Below are 13,868 nucleotides of genomic sequence, written 5' to 3' on the forward strand. Positions count from 1 at the left end.
AACATTAAATGAACAATTCTACATTGTATTTCATGAGTTTTTGTGAATTTAGCTTAGGCTACTTCTAAACATGATGGGTTATCTTTTTTTATATTAGTCATTTCATAAAATGCTGATATTAAAATAGGGATAATGTACATTCTTATACTTTTTTAAGAGATGGACCCCTATATGAATGCATATGCCATCGTAGATCATTTGAATATTCCAAATATAATACTTTCCACCGTTGCACTGTGTAGCATCAACCACATAACCTCGTAGAAAATGAAGTAAATAAATGACGCAATATCATGAAAACACTCAATTTATTTTATAATCCATTTTAGTTACATTAATCACAAGTGTATATTGATAAATGCAGTATCAAACATACAGTCATTTATCTGTGTAATGTAGCCTTTGAGACGAGTCTTTTGAAACACCTTCTAAATGGAAAAAAAGTCCTGTTCAACATTTTATAAAATTCAACCCCTTCTGAACACTGTGGTGAGCAACTGGTGAGATCTGGTGATCCAGTTGATGGAATGCATTGCACCAACAGGACTTTGACAGATTATGCACCTAATTTGTTAACATGGAGAAAGCCTGACCCGTCCATACTCACAGGATTAAAGAGCCTGCATCTATCTACAGATACTGCTCAGCATTAATTCCTTTGGAATCACATCGTGTGAACTGTAGTAAAGGGTTTTTTTTCCATTCCTACTGAAATTATCTGTAATTAAAAGTGCTTTAATTTCAGATCCGTCAGGCCTCCAGATGCCTGTTAAGACGGCGTACTTTTTCCTTCTTGTTCTTATTGCCGTGTTTTTTCCAGGGTTTCCCCGCTACCATCTCTGATTCAGGTTTCCCTGGAGGGTCAGGTTTTCCTGGAGGGACAGGTTCGCTGCCTGACTTGTAGCCCATAACAGACTGAACCCCCTTGGAGAGCGCCCGCACATTCGCCTGAAAATAGAGATCCCATTAATACTCAAGCATTTCATTTTACAGATTTTTTATTTAATGACAACTAATAACTACTATTAAAAGGCATTTGTATTACTAATAAGAGGACTGTATATGAACTGTACCTGATGGAAGAAGTTCTTGTCAACCACATTTTCAATTCTCCTAATTTTGTTGTTGTTGTTTGGTGTTGTGGAGGAGAAGTCACTGCAGTCAAAGTCTTTTTTCAGGAACTTGCTGTGCTGCGGCTGGAAGTCTTCGGCATCAATATGTGGAGGAGGATGACAGTACAGAAGCTTTCCCTGCAAGGGGTCAACGTTGTTAGGGAGAAGATTATTCAGGATGCACATATTTAAATGTATCATTCATTAATAAAACAAACTACTTTAATATGCAGCTATATGGTCAAAGGCCCCGGGTGCTGTCTTTTTAAACATAAAGCGATTATTATAGGCGATACTGCAGGTGAATTAACAGACTTGTGGCTTCCAGTAGATTAAAAAAAAGGGACAGTTCACCCCAATCAAAAATGCTTATTTTTCCTCTTACCTGTAGAGGCATTTATCAAACTAGCTAGGTTTTGTGTGAGATGCCGAGTGTTGGAGATACAGGCCGTAGAGATGTCTGCTTTCTCTAGAATATAATGGAACAAGATGGAACTCCGCTTGTGGAGCTCAAAGCGGCAAAAAAAAAAATATATATACATTTGAAAAACTCGACAGCAATGTTACTTTGCAGAAATAATGACCTGGTAACTTTCACGTAGGAACTATTTTCTTTCTACCGAAACTACAAACGCCAACCATATCACCACACAGAAGAAAGCGTGCACCTACTCCTGGACCTTTTAAGTGTTGCAAAACCACATCATTGCCCGTATGAATGTTTTTGATGTGAAATATTCGCCTGCAAATGATTTGCATTTTCGTGTCGTTTTTTCTTCACGCTCCTGGTGTGTAAAGTACGTAAGAGGAAACTTCTGTACTTTTGATTTTGGGGTGAACTGTCCCTTTTAAAATAACTTGTTCTGTTTATTCTCTTAAATCACAGAGGAACCTTACATGTTCACTTAAAAAGAGACTGTCTACACATGTTGGTACTCAATGGACGGTTTTATGCCCTATTCAAGCGCACCTTTACATCAGCAGGGAAAAGCAACATTAAAACCAGAGGATGTCATTTTTCAGTTCTGACTCAGGTCTGGTACTTACGCTGACAAAATCCTTCAGGATGTAACGGGCTGATCTGGACTGATCAGGCTGGCCGTGCGCAGTCATGAAGCCTCTCATGTCTGAAACAGGGAAACTCAATGATAAACCTTATACTTACCTAAAAGTTTACACAAAACAATTTAACAGACCAGTTAAAAATTAAAAACATTCCAGAGTAACTAAGCTAACATGAAGTGGGCTAATATTACATAGGTCTATAAAATGCATTTTAATATTGGATATGAAAGATGAGGTGGATTGATCGCTCTCTCATCTCATCTTCATACAGAGCTGCCTTGGCCTATTGTTAACTTATTCTTTATAGAAACACAATAAATATCCGGTAGTCTCACATCCATAAGCCATCAGCATCTCCTCAGAGGAGGGGGCCCTGTCGGGGTCTTCGTCTTCTCGTGGTCGGATGATGTTGATGCCGTAGGTGCCTTCTGACACATGTCGAGGGATCACCTGACATATGTGACAAATCTGTCAAGGACTTAACCGACATCCAAGGAATACTTTAAGTTCGAGGGGCTGTGAGCTTCATGGTGTTCAAGTTTAAGATTCTAAGTATGGCATTTAAAACATCAACATATTGTTGTAAAATTCATTTCGATAAGTTGAATTAATTACAGTAAATAAATCAACAACTGATGCTGGGGCATAGCGACATGATGGGATGGTTAAGTTTGGTAATAACTCAATACAATCATTCATTGTCTTTTAATGGAATCATATCCTATATCCAGATATCGTCATACACAATTACTTCTTCTGAATTCAAATCAAACTTTACATTACTACTCTGTTCAATGCGATTAACAAACGGTGTATATATGGAAACGTTTATTTTATTCTTTAGAATTTCACTTGAAATCGTTGTATGTTCATGTTGCACTAAAGTTCTAAATATAATGAGAAAATACTCACTACTTTTTATTTGTCAAGTATATAATTCACACAGGATTATACAAAGGTAGGCTTTATCATGTTGTTATTTTATATAGACTATTGATTTACCAGAAAATAGAAGATTTTGGCTATACCTAAAATGGTGTTCGCTGTCAGAATATTAATACACCCCGTACTCCAGACAATTACCTATATCTTGTATTTTTATGAATTAGGACATTTCCCATAAACCCCTTTGGTTCCTGCGACGGAAGATTTCTGCTCTTCCAGCTCCCGCTAATGAAGGCCTTTAACTCAATTCCCTATGTCCCATCATGAAAAATTCTAATTTCGGTTTCTCACAATGCAGGTTATAAACTGTACCCATAGCACATTTAATAGTCATCAACACTCGTATAAAAAAAGAAGAAGCTGCAATTGGATTCTGCAGGCACTGTGCCACCAGCATACAAAAGGATATATGAGAGACTGCAGGGACGTGATCTCTCATCTGGTCAATGGACAGGATCCCAGAGCAGATCATCTCAGCTTTGGTAGAAACAAAGGAGGGCATGACCAGACCTGGGCAGTCACAGAGGCACAGGCCTGGCTCCACATACAGAGTCTGTGATACAAGAAAGGCAGTAAGAACAATCACACATCAGCTTTCTGTTAATGAATGACTTGAATTCATAGCGAGAGGTTTTAAGAGCAAGTCCTGTACCTGAAAGTGCTTCGTGTGTCCAGGAGTGGCTGAAACGGACACCTTCTTGTTCCTCAGGATGGTGTTGATGGTGGAACTCTTTCCCACATTAGGATACCCAACCTGTTGAGTTTATACAGTTTACTCATAGTGACTTGATCACAGACTGTGTTAAAGGAATACTTCACCCACAAAATGACCATTTGTATATCAATTGCTCGCCACTGGTTACCTGGAAGTAGTAAAGATTTTCCTGCATGCCTGAACGTTGAAAAGGTCTTGATGAATGGAGGTAAATGGCACCAACAGCAAAACTACATCGAAACACCCGTTTAACAACTCTCACACAACTCGTGCAGTGTAGTACTTCTATTTAAAACACGTCACGGATAAACAGACTCACGCTTGCGTGCTACTCGTCTTTGTGAGAGTCTATTAAAGAGTAAGGTTTTAGCAAATTGCTTGCGTGTTTGGGAAGTAGTGAGCAAAGCACTAGATAAATGAGACGTGGATTATACTGCATGACTTGTGTGAGAAATTGTAAACGTTTTAATATTTGCTTCAAGATTTTTCTCCTTTTTCTTATTTATTTAAAGTTCTTTGTCCAGAAAGAATGGAGGCTTGTAAGAAAATGTAGATTTTCTTCACAAAATAAATGTAACACGGGGTGAGTAATTGATGTACAAATGGTCATTTTGCAGGCGACTGTATCGTGTTAACTTTTTACCCACCAGTCCTACTGTCAGTTGTTCTTCTCTACACCTGGGCCCGTTGTGTACAGCCTTAAACACGGCGAGCAGCTCGTCCATATGCAGCAGACGGCTTGAGTTGTGGAAGGAGGATTTATTGGATGAACCAGCAGTTCCCTCCTCTTCTTCATAATCGTCTTCTGAGCAGGTGTGCCAGTCCTCCTCCTGTACAGTTACCTTTTCCTGCTGGTCTTCATCCTCCTCTGCCGTCTTCATCTCCTCCTCTCCAGCTGCCCCTTTTTGGGTCAAATCTTCATTGTCCGGCTGTCCTTCCTCGTCTGGGTCACTCTCTACACTCTCTACACACTTTGGATCCTCCACTTCCGTGGCCTGTGAGAAGAGACATTTTGCACTTAAATACTGAGTTTAGGGCTAAAACTAACTATTATTCTCATTATATATTAAATCGGCCAATTATTTTCTAGTTTAACTGTTTGGTCAGAAAATAGTAAAAAAATGTCCATTCCAGTTTCTCAAAGTCGCAGGTGATGTCTTTAAATGTTTTGTTTTGTCAGTCCAAAACCCAAAGACATTCAGCTTAATATAAAACGGAGAAAAACAAGAAATCTCCATGTTTGAGATGCTAAAACAGCATTTTTTGCCAATTTCACGTGATAGATTACTTCAACGATGAATCGATTAGCAAAATTGTTTGCAACTCTTTTTCTGTCGTTTGACAAATCAATTAGTCGACTAACTATTGCAGCTCCAGCTGGGTTTAAATCCAGCATGTGCAAATCTGAATATGCTAAAGAGCTCCACTCACACTCACAAGCATTCCTCCAAAACAAGCTGAAACTATAAAATCTGATCACATCAAGCCCCCCCATGATGAGGGGGAGTGTAAATCTGCACCCAAGAAATGTAGATCAATGTATTAACACACGCATTTAAATTCACAGAGAATGCTCAGGGTATAGCTTGGCAATCCTCCACCTCCTCACCTTCTCCTCTGCATCCAGTCTGTCGCTCTCAGCCAGGGCAGACCAGAAAACTGTCCTCATCCCTTGTTTCTGGAAGTATCTAGCCCAGACTCGCCTCTGCTGTCTGGTCAGCAGGTCGGCCTTATTCACCAACAGCATGTTCACCTTATGCTCGGACACCTCCTTTACGTACAACTCCTGGCAACAAAACAACAGAAAAGTGTCAACCGTACGGTTCACCTTTGTACAGTGTGCTGTTTTATGCTTTTATTTAATTGGATTATTTTACAACAACAACAAAAAACTCCACTAATTGCACTTACCAGGTCAGCACATCTGAACAGCAAAGGATTTCTGGCATCAACAATTTGAACGACGACATCACTACAGGAAGACACGAAAACAGTTTTGCCTTGAGTATTACCAAAGGAGAACACATTCCTCATTAAAGACATGCGTGAGCCGACAGCTGTATGCAGCGCTTGTTTTATACCTCCTCTCGATCACTCTCCACAGTTGTCTCCAGAACTCCAGGTTCCTCTCAAATGGGGTGAGAAATAACTTCTGCTCCTCTTCTAGCCTTTAGAGGAAACACTTGCAGTTAGTTTGGCGATACTAATAATGATACACCGATGTAACGACATATTACAAATGCTGTTCTTAATTTTGTACACAGTTCCTTAACAGTAAACATGCACTAACAACACTACGGCATACAAGAAAAAAATCTTTGTAAGAGCAAAGATGAGTAATATTTTGTAAACACACTGTGCAAGCGCTCGTCTCCACTCCAAAAAGCTGTCTTTCTCTGCTAGTTGAAGCGCTTCTCGGCTGGTGCCTTCATCCCAGTGGGGTCTTAAAATTGAGAGAGAAATATGACAAAAATTTATAAAATAAAAACATACAGTAAAGGAATTTTATTAAATGATCTAGATCTTTTTTTTTCTTACCGTCGAGGAATTCTGAGGAAATGCTTGTTGTCTTCATGCAGCTGCTTCAGCCTGGTTCTCTCCTCAGCTGTTATCAAGCCTGCTCTAGCTTCCGCTGGCACAAACTTGATGTTGAGTTTCTCTAAGAAAACGAAGCAAGAAACAGTCAGAGACAGCAGCGGAATCAAATGACAGAGAAGCCGTGGATAACACGGGAACATTTAAGATAAAATATATATTTAAGCACTCTCGAAGCTGCTGTCCAAAATCCAACTTCCTCCAGAACACAGGAACAATGTATCTATGATCCTCCAAGCAGTGAGGGCGAGTCACACTGTGACCTACCAGGCCATGTGCTCAATGATGAGACTATTACGACATTACGACTATAAGGGAGCAATAAGCCCATTTTAACCCAGTGTGAATTTGGTTTGAGACTCAACAATTAACTATTTAATCTGCATTCAGCCTAATATGATGTTTCCATACAAAACGGTGGAAGGGCATGGCCTAAATTGTAGCCATGAGTACTATGCAATGCTTGGTAAGTAAAGAAATGTGACAATCTTTGACCACAACATACACATACAACATACAACCGAAGAACTACACATGAGTTAAGTGAGGTATAACTGACCTGCAACAAACTCTGTTCCTGCCAATTCGGCGGTGGCTAGAAAATCATCCATGGAACTCTGTTCTGTCACTGACTGCAGGTTCAGCCGTCCCCAGTCATAGCCATCATTCAGCTCACTGGTATGAATCTGAAAATGCAAAGGGTCAAATAAGGCCACCATTAATAACAAACCATACAAAAACCTAGGATTACAGTAAGTACAACAGAAAAAAAGCATTCACAATACACAATAACTGTCATGAGGACATACTGTAACTCTGTTGTGTTGTGCCAAAACAGTTCTCATGATTACTTTGTTTGCAACTTGTCTTGCATGAAAACATACCGTGGGTAATAGTAGACGCACTATGAACCAGTTCCAACAATCTTGTTATTGTATGGAAAAATGTACTGTATTTTTATTTATTTAAAAAAGAGAACATACACAAGCTGTAAGACAAACAGGCAAAGCAAAACAGCAGCAAGAGCACAAGAATATGCATGGGACAACAGTAAGCTGCTGACAGACAATGGTTAAGAAATATTAGTGTATAATTTATCTACACGCCGAATTCACCACAGGAGCTCATTTATTACGAATAGGTATTAATTTAAGTACTTCACTTTGACGACATCAAAGCAGTGTTAAAAATCACATTTTCTTAAGGGAGTTTGGCGCAAGCAACAACCCCATGTGTCCAGTGGCAGTTCAAACAGCGCCGACAGTGAACTTCCGAATATAACATATACAGCGAGATAACTATCCTGTATGATATGATTAAACATGTTTATTATAAGCTAGTTATTGCCATGACATACCCAGGAGTCGCCCCTCTTGTTTCCTCGGCCTGCCTGGAGTCTCTCCTTTATCAGAGATCGGCCCAGTACGCCTGGTCCGTTTGACTTTTTCTTACCCATCGTAATTTCTGATGTTCTGTGGTATAATATATGACACGCAAAGCTGTAATATAATATATCGGATGGGGGCAAAAATGCTATCTATCACTAGCCACTGTGCCCCATGTGCAACAACGTTGTTGTCGTAAAAAGCGGAAGTGGGAGAAGCCAATCGAGCCTCATATCCGGACGGATCGAACTCACTTACTCGGATATATTGGTTAATATTCTTTATTTAACTAGTTATGAATTGCCATACCACATCTGAACAAATAACCCCTTAAAACTCGGAATAATATCTGCTTTAATGTCAGCATCTACAATGACGTGGCTATGGCACAGTCCATCTGTTTGTACAGCTCTCATAGGTGCCCTGAAGAAAATGGGACAGTACCGATATCGTTCCTAATCCCTAACCGAATTCAGTTTTACAATACATATATATAATATATAAATATAAATACACGCTTCGTTAAAAAAGCAAGAGTTAATATTGCGCAAGGCAACAAGTAAATCCTCTTCTAATATTACACAAACACACATACAATTAATTAGCATTTCTGATGTGAACCAAAAGATGGCAGCATAAAACAGCAGTATCAGAATGACTCTCTTTACATTACTCAATGTGTATTCATGTTGTGATATCCGTTTCATATATTTACTGTATTTGTTTCTACTTTGCCTACATTTTTATTTGTGTTTATTGTCTGTACCAAACACCTAGGCCAATTCCTTGTAAGTTAAAATGTAATTGGTGATCAACTTTATTCTGATTCTGATTTGTTGAATTCTTTTATTTGAAATGAGATACAAAGGTGCTGATGGTGATTGTGACAGAGATAACACACTTTAAATTCCATGTTAAATGTCACTAAATATATTAAAGGGAAAATTACTTATTTTAAGATAACTTGAAAAGCAAAACATTAAAATTACAGTAATTTAACTAAAATATATAGGGACTCAATAACTTTGCACTTAAGGGTGATTGTATTTAATCTTGCATTAGTTATGTTGAATAGTTATTAGTTAATTTGAAAATATGCTGCAGTTATTTAGAAGCAGCAGGCAAACGTGAAGGTTTTGTATCAATGAACACAGTCGATACATGTCTATTCTCATTTGGTTCAGCCCCCCCTACAGTCTCACTCAAATGGTTTCTCCCTGTATATAGTGATTGAAGCTCGTCCTACAGCAGTATACTGCTCTCTGAACGGCACAGAAATAGGACGGGAGACACCACAATGAGCATGAGCACTTTAGAGGAAGAACAGTTGAAGTACGATGTCTTAGCGTTCAGTTCTCATAGAGTAGCTCAAACACATCTAGGATTTCGTAGTTAATACAAAGTTTTTGCTTCTTTTTTCTCTCAGTAGAATTTGTTGCTGTTGATTGGAAACAGCAATAAAATGCTGCCTTGGAAGAAGAATAAGTTCGACCTGATCGAGGAAGACAAGCAGTCCAAGCAGAAGGGCTATGCGGTGAGCCTCAACTACTCTGCGCTCACCTCATTTGCCAAGTCCTGCCCCGAGAGCGCACTCAACAGGGTGGGCAGCATGTTCAAGTCAAAGAGGAAAAAGGTGAAGATCACCAGCGAGGATCCGACATACACGGTGCTCTACCTGGGGAATGCCACCACAATCCAGTCCAAAGGGGACGGCTGCACGGACGTGGCGGTGAGCAAGATCTGGGGGAAAAGCGAAATGGGCAAGAACGGCACCAAGATGAGGCTGACCATCAGCTCGCAGGGCATCCGGATGGTGCATGTGGACGACAAGGCTAGGAGGCCGGGACACTTGTACTTGCTGCATCGGATAACCTACTGCGTCGCGGACCCGAGGCTACCCAAGATTTTCGCCTGGGTTTACAGGCACGAAATGAAGCACAAGGCCGTGATGCTGCGCTGCCACGCAGTGCTGGTGTCCAAGCCGGAGAAGGCAAAGGCTATGGCGCTGCTGCTGTACCAGACCTCGGCCACGGCCCTGGCTGAGTTCAAAAGACTAAAGCGGAGGGACGATGCCAGACACCAGCAGCAGCAGCTCATAGGGGAACAAACCATCCCGTTGGTCCCCATCAGGAAGCTGCTGAACGGACAGTGCTACTACAAACCTCCGGTGGAGCGCAGCCGGAGCGCGCCCAAACTGGGCTCCATCACAGAGGACTTAGTCGGAGAGGAGGAGGAGGAGAAAGCGATGCACTTTGAGTGTGAGGACATTCTTGACACGGACGATGATTGTGTTGCTAACGGTAAACAGGAGTTGACTCAGATTATTAATGACTTGGGAGAGATGAGCATAGGAAACGACGTGCAGACACTGAAAGCTGACCTCAGAGTCACCAGACTTCTCTCTGGAGAGAGCACGGGGAGTGAGTCCTCCATAGAGAGCAACCAGGAGCCCCCTCTGCTCACTAATGGGTTTGAGGAGGTGAAAGTGCAGGAAATCGCCTGAATAATTTTGTAGGCATTCCTGAGCACGTCTCTTTTGTTGAGCTACGATGTCTCTCCACAAGAAACATTTCCTCTGTCCTTGTATTGGAGAGTGTTTGTCCTATCTTGTGCCTCCATGACTAATTGAGAGGATCCAGTAAAAAAAAAAAAAAAGTTCTGGAACAATTACTGCACATTGACACACAATAAGGCTACTGAATGACGTTTTAAGATTGCGCCAGCACGTTAAAAAAATGGAAAGACAAGTGCGTGCCCATTTGAGGGATGACTGGTTGAACTGACACAATCCCAGTGCGCCCCAGGACGCACGGCACTAATTCCATCTCTTTTATTTAAGAGGATTTGTTGTATCCTCAAGCTTGTTTACCTAATTTGTTTTCTCTCTCTCTTGAAAATGGCGTTTTTCTATTGAAAGATGCTCTTCATGATCCAAAAACATTCTGTTTTAAAGCACGTTTTGTTCTTTTCCTACGTGGTTCAGTGGGTATAAACAGGCATCCTTAATTTTCCTGTCGGGGCGCTTTTGTAACTGCCTGTTCATTTACATTATTTTGCACTGTTGTGGAATTCATCCAAGTATTATGTTCACTACATGTACATAATGTTTGTTGGTATGTTGTCTGAAACATAAATGTCCTATCTTTGCTGTGCAAAAGAAAAGCACCTTTATGTGATGTAAAGTAAGATGTTAAAAGTGTAAATATGTTATTTTTTAAAGAAAATGTGGTTTGTTATGTGAACCTCATAGAATTATCAATAAAAAAGAAATTATATGAAATCGTTGGATGTTTATGTGTAGATTTGTGTTGGAAAACAAGCCGATGTTTCCTCCGTGGTGCTATTTAATATAAGCGCGGATTTACCTTGAGAGGCTCAAATTGAGGTCAGATTTGCAGTGCTGAATAAAAGTCACATGGATGCAGGAAACACAGAAATAGATTTATCAGCTGTATGGACTACAGGTATTATCATTTGCACTGGAGTATCTGTGCTGTTGTGTATATATATATATATATATATATATATATATATATATATATATATATATACTTCATTTAATAGTCTTGGCTGGATCTTTGTCCTTTTTCGCCAAATTGCTTTCAGGGAACAGGCTGTAGAAGTTATTCAATTAAGGTACTGAAGGCCCATTCATTCTGACTGGCCTCGGGGGAAGCTAGGACGTCACCACAAGCAAGCTGTTAGAGCATCACATGGGTCCTGTAATGACAAGACGGCTGAAGTACCATCTTTTAACAACATACTGACTGTATTTTTTTATTGCTATTACGTCTGTAGTCCTTCGGTGAGACAGAGGATCTCTTAAGGGCAAGAACAAGTGCTGTTAATCTATATAGGCTTCTGCCATGATGTATCTATAGAATCATACAAGCAGAACCAGCAGGTACATTTTATTTACGTTTGCCCTACTTACTGAAAACAGAACACGGTAACACTTTACTAGGTACACAAAATTCCATATTGTAGCTAATGATTAGTTCAGTGAGAAACGAGTGAGGAACGTATCAGGAACAAATTGATAATTGATGAATCGTTAATGAGAACTTCCCTAATAAAGGACTATAAAGTAAAGATGCGTTACTCGAGAACAAACTGGGAGATTCTATATTAATGTTTCGTTGAGTAATGATTACTTTGTGAATCGGTCATACTGAACACTCTAACCTCTTTCATGAGTCGTTGCTGATCAACTCTGAACCAGCCGATGAACGACACAAAAGTAGTAACGACTCATAATTACTGATGACTTCAACATTAGCTACTATTGTGTCCCTTTAAGTAAAGTAAAAACATAATAGTATTTAGTAAGTAGTCCCTCACTACTACATCATTATCCTTAAAATCAGTTCCTTAATAAAACATCAGAGACAGTTAGATTCTTTGTGTTTTATTCATCTTATTCAGACCACACATATATTACAGTTTTTCTTATTCACTTTGGCTCAATTCTTGATTGAGAGTTAAAATCTCTCAACAATTAGTTTGTTGTTCACAACAGATTTGAACATCTCCTTCATTCAAGAGAATTGCACATGTTTTGGCACATGTGTGCAAAAGAGTACAATTGTCAACAACTTGCTCAATAACTGATGATTCATCCAATTATGAAAATCAGTCAGACATACATGTGTAATGTTTGTGATGTCTGCTGAATTGGCTAATTAGCTGAGGTGAAGTTTCTGTTTACAGTACATGTAACAATAGTTACACAAACACAGTGAGTGTTCTGTGTACTACAGTATTGCTGACTCTTCCCAGTAAACTTTTACCCACTGTTGAAATCGCAATCTAAAAAGCTCAGTGCGATACACGATATCCTTCAGCTAGACTAAACCTTCTTGTATAGTACAGTAAGCAGTCAGTTTCAACAAAAAACAAAATGGACGTGCATATAAGAACATTTCACAGGTTGACTGGCATGGTGGAAAAACATCTAAATATTTTGACCAGTACGGCTCGTACGATGACAAAACAACTTTTAATTTTGGTGGTATTGGCCACTGACACAATAACTAGGCTTTGAAGCCTAAATTAATGTTTTTGGGTGAGTTACTATCTTTTGCAGACGTGCAATGGAGTTGTGATGTCCCATGAAACAGTTGAGGACAGTTGGACTTTTCAAAATTGTTAAAACTGTTTAGAAAAATTCACAAAATGTTGTGTACCTTTTTGAAAAGTGTTACCCAGAAGCACTGCATTAGTGGTATCACACGTTAGTCGACTTCACTAAAATATCAGTTTTTAAATGGAAGTGATACTGTAGGTTACTTTCTTCTATTAAACGCCAGTACATCAGGCGTAATATCTGAGACGTACAGTTGCATAGAGACAGAATCACCTCTCCTCATGTGATCTGTGGTCAGCGAGGGATTTGACACACTGTAGCTGCAGTGACACCACTTCTCTTACTGCTCTAAATGTAAAAAACCTGCCACTGTCACTTCTTTTTCACAGACAACAACAGACCTACACCTACGCACATACCACACAGTTCTTGCCACTCAGTCAGATAGAACGGTATCAACACAGATATTGACGTATTGTTGTACGTAAACCTTTAAAAAAAGAGAAAAGCAGGAAATCTCCATATTTGAGAGGCTTAAAAACAGCATTTGTTTTGTGCCATTTTTGCATAAAAAATTACTTTAACACTTAATCACTTATCAAAATAGTTAACAATTAATTAGTCGACTAATCGTTGCAGCTCTACACAGCATGCAGGGATGCTCCCCCAGCCCCGAACCAGGCTTATTCTCACTAACACCACCACCACTGACACTGCACACTAATAGGGCTGAATAAGACATGAGGAGGTAGAAAACAGGTTCCCTGCTGCCCAGAGGAGGTGGATGGATATGGGGTTTGTTATCTGCACAGACAGTGTTTCACCAGCTGACACAATCCCATTGACCATGCTGAGGTATTCACTGAAAACAAAAAACATTCCCACCATGGATTTAAAATGAGATCCAGATACAGAAGGTTAATGTATTTCAGCCAGCGGTTGGCGAGTCCTATAAAAAGCTTCAC

The 13,868-nt window shown here is 39.7% G+C and overlaps 2 protein-coding genes across 2 annotated transcripts; one reads left to right on the forward strand and one right to left on the reverse strand.

Annotated features, from left to right (window-relative positions):
* Positions 1–291: 291 nt before the first annotated feature.
* On the reverse strand, positions 292–8,186 carry lsg1 (large 60S subunit nuclear export GTPase 1). Its single transcript, XM_029428880.1, has 14 exons — positions 7,790–8,186; positions 6,992–7,118; positions 6,376–6,496; positions 6,194–6,280; positions 5,919–6,005; positions 5,749–5,809; positions 5,447–5,623; positions 4,485–4,832; positions 3,775–3,876; positions 3,532–3,675; positions 2,513–2,636; positions 2,160–2,239; positions 1,074–1,250; positions 292–948 (listed from the first exon to the last, which is right to left on the reverse strand). The coding sequence occupies exons 1-14, from the start codon at positions 7,886–7,888 to the stop codon at positions 751–753; spliced, it is 1,932 nt and encodes a 643-aa protein (XP_029284740.1). The 5' UTR covers positions 7,889–8,186; the 3' UTR covers positions 292–750.
* An 884-nt stretch (positions 8,187–9,070) lies between these two features.
* fam43a (family with sequence similarity 43 member A) lies at positions 9,071–11,097 on the forward strand. The gene has a single exon (XM_029428813.1). The coding sequence runs from the start codon at positions 9,280–9,282 to the stop codon at positions 10,318–10,320; it is 1,041 nt and encodes a 346-aa protein (XP_029284673.1). The 5' UTR covers positions 9,071–9,279; the 3' UTR covers positions 10,321–11,097.
* Positions 11,098–13,868: the final 2,771 nt, after the last annotated feature.

The sequence above is a fragment of the Cottoperca gobio genome, chromosome 4 (genome assembly GCF_900634415.1).
Source record: "Cottoperca gobio chromosome 4, fCotGob3.1, whole genome shotgun sequence".
Taxonomy (NCBI): domain Eukaryota; kingdom Metazoa; phylum Chordata; class Actinopteri; order Perciformes; family Bovichtidae; genus Cottoperca; species Cottoperca gobio.